This window comes from Lithobates pipiens, unplaced genomic scaffold (assembly GCF_037356315.1).
Source record: "Lithobates pipiens isolate NorthernLeopardFrog02 unplaced genomic scaffold, aLitPip1_a1.2 Scaffold_18, whole genome shotgun sequence".
Classification (NCBI taxonomy): domain Eukaryota; kingdom Metazoa; phylum Chordata; class Amphibia; order Anura; family Ranidae; genus Lithobates; species Lithobates pipiens.
Window position 1 is genome coordinate 584,126,615 of NW_027507758.1, and position 15,452 is coordinate 584,142,066.

At 44.9% G+C, this 15,452-nt stretch overlaps 1 protein-coding gene across 1 annotated transcript in view; it reads left to right on the forward strand.

The window, feature by feature from the left end:
* Positions 1-15,452, forward strand: part of LOC143986782 (adhesion G protein-coupled receptor L4-like) — a 67,828-nt gene that overhangs the window by 10,063 nt on the left and 42,313 nt on the right. The window contains exon 2 of the mRNA XM_077485188.1: positions 7,409-7,873. Within this exon, the coding sequence (XP_077341314.1) occupies positions 7,409-7,873 (465 nt within the window). The remainder of the gene's footprint in view (positions 1-7,408; positions 7,874-15,452) is intronic.

Genomic DNA, 15,452 nt, shown 5'->3' on the forward strand with positions numbered 1-15,452 from the left:
CATACATACATACATACATACATACATACATACATACATACATACATACATACATACATACATACATACATACATACATACATACATACATACATACATACATACATACATACATACATACATACATACATACATACATACATACATACATACATACATACATACATACATACATACATACATACATACATACATACATACATACATACATACATACATACATACATACATACATACATACATACATACATACATACATACATACAGTCTAGTATAAAAAAAATGGTGTGGGGGTCCCCCCAAAATCCATACCAAGCCTTTCGGGTCTGGTATGGATTTTAAGGGGAACCCCACGCCAATTAAAAAAAGTGCCATGGCGGTCTCCCCCAAAATCCATACCAGGCCCTTATCTGAGCATGCAACCTGACAGGCCGCAGGAAAAGGGGGGCTGAGAGAGGAACCCCCTCCTGAACCATACCATACATGCCCTCAACATGGGCTTATCAGAATCTGGAAGCCCCCTTCAACAAGGAGATCCCCAGATCTCTGCCCCCCTATGTGAATGGGTATGGGGTACACTGTACCCCTACCCATTCACCAAAAAATTGTCAAAAAGGTAAAAACTACAGCAGACCGTTTTTGACAATTCCTTTATTAAAAAAAATAAAAAGTGTCCTGCGATGTCCATCCATCTTCAATAACAGCGCCCACGGTCCAGAAAAAAAATGGAAGAACTCTGCCGCGATGGGAGGCGTCCCGCCGACTGCAGCCTTTTCACGGTGACAGCTGTTATATAGCCAAGGGCAGGTGTGACGTCAGATGGGGGTGGGGGTCACTCGTTTACTTGCATGGAGAAGGGTAAGGAATCCTAAGCTCTGGAGGGGGCAGGAGGGTGGAAGAGTCACTGCTCTGACTTATTTACTTGTGTATTTAACCTTCAGTTTGAGCTATTGACTTCTGTTACCAACAAACTCTTTTCAATAGGGGGTAAGGGTAGCTTTGAAAACACCTCCTTAGAAATGTATGTAGCACTAACCCCCGAAGGAGCTGCTGGTTATTTTTGGGCTTACCGCTACCTTCTGTTCTCCTTGTTTCACGTCGAGGGGATGTCCCGTGGTAGGTGGCCCAGTAACATGAGACTGACAATAGATCCACTTGAATGGATTTTATTTTGAAAAACTCAAACCATTGAACAGTCTTTCAACTTGGGAAATGTAGTTCAGTTACTCTCAATGTCAAGGTCCACAAACATTAAGGAACTTGCTTACTTTGACTGCATTCAGAGAATAGCCATTCGCAGCTGGATGAACACTCAGGTTGGACAGTCCCTCTCTCACAAGGCCTAGCAGCCAACAAGGTGCTTACTCAGGAACAAAGTCTTTGTCACAGACGTTGTTGCAGAACACGTAGGGAAACTAAGCTTTAGAACACTTGTAGGATACCTGGATCTTTCAGCCTGCTTGGCGATATCCACAAGACCGGATTCTTTAGGTTACTTCAGCCCTTCCAGGCTCTTGTTAAGAAAACCAACCCAGACGGGGTGTTCTTCTAAAGAGTCCTTCCCTGGAATACTTGAAGTACAATGGGTCTCTGCCGAACCGGAGACGGCACCCATCCACCTCAGAATCCTCTTCTAGTTTCCCCGCCTTGGGCTAGCCAGCCCCGAAGTGTTAAAGTCGGGTGGATCCGCACCCCAGGCCATAGCCTTCCTGGGGGCTGGTCAGGAGAACCAGGACCATGTAATCAGCACATCATACTGGACCGAAACCCTGAACCACGTGACCTCCGCATCTTAATTACCTTCTCCCAGAGAGCACTTCGAGAGGGCCACTCCCACTGACCTGGCCCTGAAAGAGAGTAACTTAAGCGCCTGACCAGACCATAGTTCCACGCCTGCCACAAGAGACAGTGCCCCCTGTGACCAGGCTGAACATCTCCCAGTCCAGTCACACTGATACAGAAGTCAAATTTAGACAAATAAACCCAAACCAAACTGCAGTTTAGGCAAAGTTTAATTTTGAAAAACCATAGCGCGTGCTCTTCAGGAGCCCGTCGCTACATGTATACTTATATAGTATACTAATACTTTTTAAACCTGTCATATATTATGTTCCCAGAAAGAAAACTTGATCTATGTTTATTTGCCCTTGACTTTCCTTTGCTGTCCTGTCAACCCAGGGAAAGGTTCTCTATCTCCATCATACAGCTAAACTTTATTGTACCACTTCCGAAATACAGTAATAACAAGTTGCAATTACACTGCATTGCCCCTAGATGTCAGCACAGTGATATTTATACATTACATAATGAAATCGAATGCAGTGTTGATGGATACACAATAAGTATTTCAAAACCAGGCTTAAATGGACGCTGTCACCACCTAAACATAAAACAAAATTCCCCTGTAATAAAAGATTACTACTGTTAATCTGTCCCGCCAGCCATACTTCTTATTTTAGCCCTTATGCAAAGCCATGTCATGCAAAGAATCAGCATCCAACACACCCCTTTTATTAAATATTTTTTAGATGCTGACAGTGTCACTTTAAATTTGACGCTCACCCTTCCATTCAGTCTTGCACAGTTGTACAGGCTCCTCTCCTGTACTGAAATTGCTTACTCTGATTTTCCTGCACACTGTGAGCTTCTTACAATGTGCATTAGAAACTGCAATAAGTCAGATGAAGCCCATCTCATTTCCTGATAGGAGGACATCTAGCCTTTTCCTCTCCAACTTGTCTGTTCCTGGTGGCCCATTTCATTCACGGAACCTTAGTTCTGTCAATCATGTAGGCTGGATGTTACCTAGTGTGGTCCGTATGCAAACTACAGTCCACCAAGGAATTCCCACTTCTCCACACTGACATCCCTTAACCACTTGCCGACCGCCGCACGCCGATGTACGTCGGCAGAATGGCACGGGCAGGCATAAGGGCTTACATGTACGTCCTTGCCTGCCCGCCGGTCGGGGGCCCGATCGGGCCCCCGCCCGGTGCCTGCGGCGGTCGGTATTCGTTCAGGAGCGATCCCGGACGAGGGGACGGCCATTCATTCATGGCCACCCCCTCGCAATCGCTCCCGGCGAATGAAAATGTCCGGTGACATCACTTCCTCTCCTGTAATGTAAACACAGGAGAGGAAGTGATGTATTCTCTCCTCCGTGTCGGTAGTTTTCGTTCCGGCACCGAGGAGAGAGGTTCGGTGAGTTGCACCAACACACCCCACATACAGTAGAACATGCCAGGCACACTCACACCCCCCCTTTACCCCCCGATCACCCCCCAATTACCCCTGCCCCCCCAGTCACAGTGACACCAATTGCTTTTTTTTTTTTTGCATTGGTGTCATTTGTGACTGTAGTAACTGTTAGGGCAGTTAGGGTTAGCCCCCTTTAGTTCTAATGTGCCCCCCTAACCCCCCCAATAAAGGTTTAACCCCGTGATCACCCCCCGTCGCCAGTGTCACTAAGGCTGGGTTCACATTGCAGCGGTTTATGAGAACGAATGTGATTCGCACTGCACTGCAGTGCAAATCACATCCGATCTCTGTGTGATTCGAGTTCAGCCATACAGATAGTATGGCTGAATTCGTGTCGCACCCGCCGCAAACTCGCACGGGACCCTTTTTTTGGTCAGCAGCAGAATCGGATCGCATGGGTGTTCACACCATGCGATCCGAGTTTGCAGATCGCACTGCGATATGCGAACTGATCTGGGGGTGTCATTAACATTTCACTGACACTCCCAGCAGTTCGCATAGGGCAGTGTGAACTGCCGCCGGGAGGCATGTGATGCGGGAACCCGCCGCGGATTCGTGGCGTTCCCGCATCGCTCCAGTGTGAACCCAGCCTAATAAGCGATCGTTTTTCTGATCACTGTATTAGTGTCACAGGTGACGCTAGTTAGGCAGGTAGGTATTTAGGTTCGCCGCAGCTTTTTATAGCGCCAGGGACCCCCATATACTACCGCATAAAGCCCCCTGATTGCCCCCTAGTTAACCCTTTCACCAGTGATCACCATATAACTGTTACAGGTGACGCTGGTTGGTTAGTTATTTTTTTTTATAGTTTCAGGGCACCCGCCATTTATTACCTAGTCTCACTAGTGTACCCCTAAATTTAGGGGTGTCTACTTTCCAAAATGGGGTCATTTGGGGGGGGGTTTGTGCCATCTTGGCATTTTATGGCCTTCAAAACTGTAACGCCCTTAGAAAGCCTGAAGGCGGTGCTTGGTTTTCGGGGCCCCGTACGCGGCTAGGCTCCCAAAAAGTCCCACATATGTGGTATCCCCATACTCAGGAGAAGCAGCAGAATTTTGGGGTGTCATTTCACATATGCCCATAGCATGTGTGAGCAATATATCATTTAGTGACAACTTTGTGAAAAAAAAATAAAAAAAAATTAAAGTTTGTAATTTTCCCGCAACTTGTGGCAAAATATAAAATATTCCATGGACTCAAAATGCCTCTCAGCAAATAGCTTGGGGTGTCTACTTTCTAAAATGGGGTCATTTGTGGGGGTTTTGTGCCATCTTGGTATTTTATGGCCTTCAAAACTGTAATAGGTAGTGAGAAGTGAACTCAAAAATTTACGCCCTTAGAAAGCCTGAAGGCGGTGCTTGGTTTTCGGGGCCCCGTACGCGGCTAGGCTCCCAAAAAGTCCCACATATGTGGTATCCCCGTACTCAGGAGAAGCAGCAGAATTTATTTTGGGGTGTCATTTCACATATGCACATAGCATGTGTGAGCAATATATCATTTAGTGACAACTTTGTGTAAAAAAAAAAAAAAAATTTTTTTTTTTTGTCATTATTCAATCGCTTGAGGCAAAAAAATAAAATATTCAATGGGCTCAACATGCCTCTTATCAATTTCCTTAGGGGGTCTACTTTCCAAAATGGGGTCATTTGGGGGGGTTTTGTACTGCCCTGCCATTTTAGCACCTCAAGAAATGAGATAGGCAGTCGTAAACTAAAAGCTGCGTAAATTCCAGAAAACGTACCTTAGTTTGTAGATGTGACAACTTTTGCGCAAACCAATAAATATACAATTATTGACTTTTTTTTTACCAAAGACATGTGGCTGAATACATTTTGGCCTAAATGTATGACTAAAATTGAGTTTATTGGATTTTTCTAATAACAAAAATTAGAAAATATCATTTTTTTTCAAAATTTGCGGTCTTTTTACGTTTATATCGCAAAAAATAAAAATCGCAGAGGCAATCAAATACCATCAAAAGAAAGCTCTATTTGTGGGAAGAAAAGGACGCAAATTTTGTTTGGGTACAACATTGCATGACCGCGCAATTACCAGTTAAAGCAGCGCAGTGCCAAATTGTAAAAAGACCTCTGGTCATTTACCAGCAAAATGGTCCGGTCTGAAGGTGGTTAAAGCAAGGCATTAAGAGCAAAACTCCTCCCATAAGACAGCCCATTTCTTGTATCAGGACTGAGGGTAAGTACTGAGGCAGAGTGTTGTGATAATTACAGATACCATGTACAACATCCTGCCCGCCCCTCCTACCAGCCATGATATGCCCGCATTACTTAAGCCCTGTACACACTATCAGATTGTCTGCTGAGTTTTTCCTTCAGATTTACCAAAACCATATAATATGAGGTCAAACCTTAGGACTTTCAATGTGTATGCAATCAGGCAGGCCCTTCTACTACATGGTTTTGGTAAATCTGAAGGAAAAACTCAGCAGACAATCTGATAGTGTGTACGGGGCTTTAGAGAAGCTCAGAGACCTAATAATGACATCACTGGGTCTAAAATAAGGTATGTAATCAAAATGCAAAGGTCATCCAACAATATTGCACAAAGAGTGGCCCCTTACCTCCTCTTCTTGGGTCCCCCTCCAGTGCTCTCCACTCTCTCTCTTCTGAGGGTTCCCCCATGGCAAGCTTTGTGCTATGGGATCACATGTGTGGGCTCTCTCCCTAGCTGGGTTGTGTGCATCCATAAACACACACAGCATGGCTAGGCCCCACCCCCACATATACCTGGACTGACAGCATTGGCTCCTGCTGCTTTCAGTGAAGCCTGTGAGAGCAGGGAAAGGGTAGAGAAGAGCTACAGATGGGCATGGCACTGAATCAATAAAAGACTCAGGTGAGTGTTGGTAGGGGGAGAGAGCAGCTAGTGGAAGATTTTCTACATTAATACATTACGATAGAAAAAAAACGTTTTTACTTTAGAATAAACCATTTTAACCTCCTCCCACCCGCCCTATAGCCGAATGACAGCCTTAGAGCGGGCGGGTTCCTTCGCCTGGCCGTCCCTGGACTGGTATTTTGGGGTGTCATTTTTGCTATGTACATGCTATGTGTTGGAAATATCTTATAAATGGACAACTTTGCGTAAAAAAAATGCGTTTTCATTTTTTTTCCACATTTTCCCAAAACTTCTGGAAAAAAAAATGAACCAAACGACTCATTATGCCTCATAGATTATACGTTGGGGTGTTAGCTTTCCAAAATGGGGTCACTTTGTGGGCATTTCCATTGTTCTGGTGCTCCAGGGCCTTCAAAAATTTAATAGGTGGTTGAGAAATGAAATGTGTAATTTATGCTCCTAGAACGCCTGATGGTGCTATTTCAATATTGGGCCTCTGTATGTGGCCAGGCTGTGTAAAAGTCTCACACATTTGGTATCGTAATACTCAGAAGGAGTAGCAGAACGTATTTTGGGGTGTCATTTGTGGTATACACATGCCATGTGAGAGAAATAACCTATTACATTGAAAATTTTGTGAGAAAAAAAAAATCTTAATTTTGCAAAGAATTGTGGGAAAAAGATGACAACATCAAAAACCTCACCATGCATCTTAGTAAATACCTTGGAATGTCTACTTTCAAAAAAGGGGTCATTTGGGGGGTATTTGTACTTTCCTGACTTGTTCGGGTCGCAAGAAATGAGATAGGCCACCAGTACATCAGGTGTGATCAATTTTGTGCGATTCGCACCACAGCTTGTAGACTCTCTAACTTTCACAAAGACCAAATAATATCCACTAATTTGGGTTATTTTTACCAAAGATATGTAGCAGTATAAATTGTGGCCAAAATTTATGAAAAAAAAATTATAATTTGCAAAATTTTATCACAGAAACAAAGAAATATGCGTTTTTTTTTCAAAATTTTCGGTCTTTTTTCATTTATAGCGTAAAAAATAAAAACCCCAGAGGTGATCAAATACCACGAAAAGAAAGCTCTATTTGTGGGAAAAAAAGGACACAAAATTCATTTGAGTACAGTGTTGCATCAAAGTGTGCATCAAAGTGTGAGAGCACCAAAAGCTGAAAATTGGTCTGGTCAGGAAGGGTGTTTAAGTGCCCAGTAAGCAAGTGGTTAAATAACAGTCAAAAAATTAGTTTAATGTTTTATTTGTTTAATTACATTTTTAGGTGGATCTACACCTTCTTCAACACGGCAGACTACAGCACCATCACTGATCACAGCATCTACAACTATGCCAGTAACACTGCCAGCTGCATCAGAAACAACACGCATGGGTACATTGGGCACAACACCATCAATGTCATTAGAAAAAACACCATCAACCGTATCGGACACAGCACCATCAACCGTATCGGACACAGCACCATCAACCGTATCGGACAAAACACCATCAACCGTATCGGACAAAACACCATCAACCGTATCGGACAAAACACCATCAACCGTATCGGACACAACACCATCACCCGTATCGGACACAACACCATCACCCGTATCGGACACAACACCATCACCCGTATCGGACACAACACCATCAACCTTATTAGACACAACAACATCAACATCAACACCAGCTTCTCAAAACGCTCAGTCTCCAACCTCAGTCGCATCGTCCAACCCCAGTTCTCCCGGTGAGTAAAATATAACCATGAAGGAAATTTTATAGTATGTGTTCTGTGGTTTTTCACTGTATAGTTTTTCAAACTTTTTATACCATTGATAGACAAACTTTGGCACTTAAGAGGGTAGCACAGTTTTCCTTGGTTAAAAAAAAAAAAAAAGATAAAGCTCTCCCAAAAACAGATGTGCCTTTTTGGAGTAGTGGACAAGGCGTACTCTTGCCACTGTTTTAATAACCACTGTGTTTTTCATGTTTTACTACATAAAGAAAAAAGACAAGAAATGTTTGAAAGATAAAATCTGATTCCCTTACTTTGTTACTCTGTTATAAAAGATGGCAAATAAAAATGCCAGGATAGTAAATACATCCCCGAAACTATCCCCGTTGGAAAGTAGATACTCCAAAGTAATTCCATTTTTTTACACACGTTTTTGAAAAGGAAGAAACATGCTGGTATTAAGGTGGTTAATGTGGTTAGATCATGAAGCTTGGTAATGGTGCACCAGATACAGGGCAATATTATTTTACAGTGCCTTGAAAAAGTATTAATTCCCCTTGGAATTTTCCACATATTGTCATGTTACAACCAAGATAACGTAAATTTATTTTACTGGGATTTTATGTGATACATAATTGTGAAGTGGAAAGAAAATGATAAATGGTTTTCAAAAGTTTTTACAAATAAATATGTGAAAAGTGTGGTGTGCATTTGTATTCAGCCCCCTTTACTCTGACCTTCTTGGGTCCCTTGGCCTGCTGGGAGAGCCTATTTATTTGGGTGGGGTCAGGTGATTGGGGTCCTGTGCCACCTGAACAGCTGTCTGGGTGGACATGTGTCGTGCTGCCCCAGGCTGCTAGGCCAGAGCCTGAGGCCTATCCTGGGAACATCTGGCTGCTAGGCTGTCTGAGGGCCTATCCAGAAGCAAGGGAGCAGCGTAGGGTTGGGACTGTGGCTCACAGTCCAACCAGGAATGACGGTTCTGCCGGCTGGAGAATCTGTCATGGTCGGAGGTAGAGGGGAAGCTGTCGCCACTAAGGGACCATCCACCCTATTACCAGGGACCACTGTGAGTAGCTAAAGCAAGTACCAGAGGAGTATTCTCACGAACCGGGGATGGTGAAGAATTTGGAAACTTCAGCAAGGTCAAGCCAGGGACCCAGCCAGCAGAGGTGACGTTTGCAGAGCAGTCTTGTGTGCCAAGCCAGGGACTGAGCAGGCCAGTGGGGTGACAATTAAAGAGTATCTTGAATGCCAATCTAGGGACTCAGCAAGGAAGCGGGGGTGACGCTTGAGGAAGATACTGAGTGAGAAGATTGGAAGAGCTCAGTAGATCAGCAAGTCTATTGAGAGAGACTGGGAGCACAGTTGAGTGAAGATCTGCAATAAGGAGATTGTAGAGGAAGTGAGAGTTAACTGTAACCTTTGTTAGTAACTGTTCAAGATTTTTGCCATAGTAGACAGCATGTCCACACACACAGATGTGGTGTCTGGCTGGGTGCCTTTGCCTGCATGGCTGTCGAACTATAGAAGTCTCGGAGTCTGCCAATTAACATTGCAACCACTTGAGGGTGTCCTGGCCCTAAACCCTCTCTCCTACAGTTCTGTTTAAGAGACGATAAATCTCTTTGCATTCAAGAAGTGTCTGGCACCCATGAATCTACCGTGCATTACACCCACCATGCTTTGTAACCCACTCTACACAGAAGGGTGTAAGCTGTCCCTAACTCTGGAGGTTCTCATTAGGCCAAAAGGGACCCGGGACCTTGCTACATATATTTTAATTGTTTATGTTTATCAATTACACAAAATGCAAAGTGAGCAAATAGAAGAAAAATCTAAATCAAATCAATATTTGGTGTGACCTCGCTTTGGCTTCAAACCAGCATCAGTTCTTCTAGGCACACTTGCACACAGTTTTTCAAGGAACTCGGCAGGTAGGTTGTTCCAAACATCTTGGAGAACTAACTACATATCTTCTGTGAATGTAGGCTGCCTCAAATCCTTATGTCTCTTCATGTAATCCCAGACAGACTCAATGTTGAGATCAGGGCTCTGTGGGGGCCAGACCATCACTTCAGGGACTCCTTGTTCTTCTTTACACTGAAGATAGTTTCTAATGAAATTGGCTGATGTTTGGGGTGATTGTCCTATTGCAGAATAAATGTGGGGTCAATCACAGGCCTCTCCGATGGTATGGCATTGAAGCGGAGTTCCACCAAAAAGTAGGTGGAGAAGGGGTACACTTTTTGTAGCTGCTGACTTTTAATAAACACAAAACTGAGTGGAACTCCACTTTAAGGATAAGGATTATTATCTGCCTGTTTTTCTCAGTATTGAGGACACCATTGATCCTGACCAAATATCCAACTCCATTTGCATAAATGCAGCCCCAGACTTGCAATGAACCTTCACCATGTTTCACTGTTGCCTGCAGACACTCATTGCACAACTATCCAGCCCTTTGCCAACAAACTGCCTACTGCTACAGCCACATTTTTAAAATGTTGAGTCATCAGTCCACAGCACCTCCTACCATCTTTTTGCACCCCAGTTCCTATGTTTTAATGCATAGGACGTGGAAACAAGACTAAGCTACTCAACTATACATGAAAACATAGGAACTGGAGTGCAGAAAAATGCCAGGATGTGCTCTGGACTGAACCATACTTGGCATGAATCTATCAGGAATAAGAAGTGTATCAAGGAAATAGATCAATAATGAATTCAGAGAAGACAAATTGAATTTTTTCTTTAGTTTGTCGTCTCCTAATATGCTTCAGGGCATCAAGATGAGGTGCAATCCAGAGCTTCTAAAGTGCAGTCCATTTATTTTATGACCAAAATGTGAAGCAAGGGACTAAGTGACACAAGTGTGTGGCTAGATATTATTTTTCAGTGTCTGAAACCCCTAGCCCCCTTGAGACTTAATGGCGATTGGTGCTCCAGATAAAATGTAAGAAATTGGCTTGGAGTTTTTGAAAACTTTATTCTGTACCTTGGCTGGTAGCATCTCAAATGATACAAGAGTTTGGGGAGCAAAGCCACCTTAATGGAGGGTAATCCAGCAAAAAAGGAGTTGATAGTATTTACAGTTACGTAAGAGCAGCTAGATGCCACAATAAAGGTGGATATCATAATGCGTATACAAAGTGTTTTATGTAGGTGTGAATTGTATCACAACTTACTTTCATGTGTCTATCTTCTGGGTATAGGAATAATTAATGTGAAGAAGTCAGAGGAGATCAGGCTTAATATTTTGTGGCAACATTTTTGCCTTAGGCCGCGTACACACGGGCGGACTGTCTGACGGACTTGGTCCGCTGAAACGTGTTTCAGCGGACAGTCCGCTCGTGTGTGGGCTTCAGCGGACTTTTTCAGCGGACAGTCTGGTGGACTAAGTCTTTCGGAATTTCCGTAATATTGTCCGTCCAACTTTGGTTTCAGCGGACAGTCCGCTCGTGAGTAGGCAAGTTGGACGGACTAAGTATGGCGCATGCTCAGAAAGGATTTACACGGCCGAAGGTTGCATTGCAGTGTATTGGACGTCGTATTTCTAGTCCCGTCGTACGTGCTGTACACGTCATCGCGCAAGCTTTCAGCGGACTGTCTGTTCATCGTGTGTGGTCAAGTCCGTTCATTCAAAAGTAGGACGGACTGTCGGTCGGATTGTCTGACGGACTTAGTTGGCCAGACAGTCCGCCCGTGTGTACGCGGCCTTAGTGGAGTTAACCTTATAGCCATAGAGGACAGTATATGTTGCAATTTCTTTGTTAAGATTAGGAGAAGAAACCAGTGGATTGCTTGTTCTTAATTGTGACTCCCTGTGTGTAGAGGTTTGACGCTAATGGCAAATAGTAACTGAGAAAGAGGACACTTCTGTTTTGTTCCTGTGAGGAAAGAGATCTTTTGAGAAGAACAAGGTACTTTGATAACTGCCAATGGAATTGAGTAAAGAACTTGAATGGCTCCTAGAAAAGGACTCCAAACCTCTACGTATTTGTAGGGTTGAAAGCTTGAATGGGCAGCTTAGGTGGTCAATTGCCTCAGACTGGAATTTAACCACTTAACAACTGGCCCATAGCCAAATGACAGCTACAGGGCGGTTGCTTAAAGTTATAGAACGTCCTCCCAGAATTCCGATCTCACGTGCCCCCTGGGGCATGCACTCAAGAGCTTCCACGACCGCCGGGTCCACAGGACCCAGCGCATCATGGATCACGGTAATTGGCTGCTCATCGCGGCTGTTTACCACGTGATCGCTCCATCAAATGACGGAGCGATCACTTGTAAACAAACCGGCGTCGTGTTATGACGCTGGTTCCTCCCTCCCCTCTCTGTACCGATCGGTACAGTGAGAGGGGAGAGATCAGTGACAGCAGCGCTGTGGGCTGGATCTGCAGTGCCCACAGCGCTGCTCACTGACAATTAACCCTGCAATTCCCTGCCAATTCTCTGCAATACCCAGCAGTGCCCTGCCAATACCCAGCAGTGCCCTGCCAATACCCAGCAGTGCCCTGCCAATACCCAGCAGTGCCCTGCCAATACCCAGCAGTGCCCTGCCAATACCCAGCAGTGCCCTGCCAATACCCAGCAGTGCCCTGCCAATACCCAGCAGTGCCCTGCCAATACCCTGCAGTGCCCTGCCAATACCCTGCAGTGCCCTGCCAATACTCTGCAATAGCCTGCAATTGCCATACCCAGCGATACCCAGCCATACTCTGCGATACCCAGCCATGCTCTGTGATATCCTGCGATACCCAGCCATGCTCTGTGATATCCTGCGATACCCAGCCATGCTCTGTGATATCCTGCGATACCCAGCCATACTCTGCGATACCCAGCCATACTCTGCGATACCCAGCCATACTCTGCGATACCCAGCCATACTCTGCGATACCCAGCCATACTCTGCGATACCCAGCCATACTCTGCGATACCCAGCCATACTCTGCGATACCCAGCCATACTCTGCGATACCCAGCCATACTCTGCGATACCCAGCCATACTCTGCGATACCCAGCCATACTCTGTGATACCCAGCCATACTCTGTGATACCCAGCCATACTCTGTGATACCCAGCCATACTCTGTGATACCCAGCCATACTCTGTGATACCCAGCCATACTCTGTGATACCCAGCCATACTCTGTGATACCCAGCCATACTCTGTGATACCCAGCCATACTCTGTGATACCCAGCCATACTCTGTGATACCCAGCCATACTCTGTGATACCCAGCCATACTCTGTGATACCCAGCCATACTCTGTGATACCCAGCCATACTCTGTGATACCCAGCCATACTCTGTGATACCCAGCCATACTCTGTGATACCCAGCCATACTCTGTGATACCCAGCCATACTCTGTGATACCCAGCCATACTCTGTGATACCCAGCCATACTCTGTGATACCCAGCCATACTCTGTGATACCCAGCCATACTCTGTGATACCCAGCCATACTCTGTGATACCCAGCCATACTCTGTGATACCCAGCCATACTCTGTGATACCCAGCCATACTCTGTGATACCCAGCCATACTCTGTGATACCCAGCCATGCTCTGTGATACCCAGCCATGCTCTGTGATACCCGCCCATGCTCGGCCATACTCGCCCATGCTCGGCCATACTCGCCCATGCTCGGCCATACTCGCCCATGCTCGGCCATACTCGCCCATGCTCGGCCATACTCGCCCATGCTCGGCCATACTCGCCCATGCTCAGTCATACTCGGCTGTAGGCAAACAAGCAGGACAAAACTCTGGATAGCCGCACACTGGAAAAAGACTTGAAACAACATGGGTCACACCAAAACAAAATAAAAAAATCCACAGCAAAAGAATAACAGGGTACAGGAAAATCTGATGCGTTTCACACCGTAATCAGTGCTTATTCATAGCTCATGCTCGGCCATACTCGCCCATGCTCAGCCATACTTGGCTGTACTCGGCCTCTGTATGTGGCCAGGCTGTGTAAGTCTCACACACATGTTATCACCATACTCAGGAGGAGTAGGAGAATATATTTTGGGATGTCATTTTTGGTATGTACATGCTATGTGTTAGAAATATTGTATAAATGGACAACTTTGTTTAAAAAAAAAAAAAGCATTTTAACCACTTCCCGCCCACTGGCCATCATATGACATCCTTGACTTTGTGCGGGGATATCTGAATGATGCCTGTAGCTACAGGCATCATTCAGATATCAGCTTTTTCACCCTATATATTGACCCTATATCTCCCTGTAAAGAGTACCTGTCATGCCATATTCCTATTACAAAGGATGTTTACATTCCTTGTAATAGGAATAAAAGTGATCAAATAAATGTATCGCACAACCACACAATTGTCAGTTAAAGCAACGCAGTGCCGTATTGCAAAAAATGGCCTGGTCATTAATGGGGTAAATCCTTCTGGGGCTGAAGTGGTTAAAATCTATATAGAGGAATCAGGACCTCCTTCTTTCTACTGGGGACCCCTTAATTGATGCACCCAAAACTTCTGTTTGCTTTCCCCACTGGCAGGCCATGCTGTTAACTAATTTTGCAGTTATCTGACATAAGCTCCACCAAATCTTTTTTCTTTTTTGTTCTGGTCCCCACTGTACCTCCAATATTGTGCTCAGGCCCAGATTCACTCCCTTTCCCGCCCCAAGGCTGGGTCTTTCCCCCCCCCCCACACACACACACACACACACACACACCACCATTCTCATCCTTTATCGATGACTGCTATAGTAGATCAATTAAAAACATATCTCTACACATGAGCACACTGAAAATAACTGGCTTTAATTGCACAGACTGAAAATACTCTGTAATGCAGAAAATGCCTTTTAAAGATTATAGCAGTAGTAAACTGCCTACAAATTTTTAGTTCTAAATTTTCTTTTGGCAAACTCATCTATAATATCTTCGTAGGACAAAGTATTTAAAAGTTCTGACTCAATGGCAAGTAAAGCTAAACTGTTCAGTCTTTCTTGACCCAAAGATGATCGATAATGCTGCCACTGTGCCCATTAAACGCTGCCACTGTGCCCATCAAAGGCTGCCACACTGCCATCAAACGCTGCCAGTGTGCTCATCATATGCTGCCAGTGTGCCCATCAAATGCAGCCAGTGTGCCCATAAAATTCTAAAACGTTCTAGTTTTCCATGGGGTGTGGGAGCCAGGGGAGGAGAAAGAAGACCTACCTTGTTCTCCTGGCCAGCTCAGCTCCGAATCTGATCAATTCCTCCACATTGCTGCTGCTAGTTTCACTTGACCCCACTCCACGCCACGGTCAGACTACTCCTACCGAGGCCTCTGTTCCTCTGAATCCGATCACGCTTGCTTGCAGGCAGCATAGCAAAGGGCGGGGCCAGAGCATCCTTCTTGATCAAATAAAAAGCAGCACTGGCACTGCGTGTGGGTGCTGTCTGATGACTGTCTGTGACAGACAGTGGGAATTTTCAGCGTCGATTTGCGCAGGGCCATCTTTAATTTTGATTGGGCCCTGGGCAAACATTTTCTTGCCCCCCTCCCCTCCATTCTGAGACATACAAAAAAATAGCAGATACATGCAAAATCAGTTTACTGC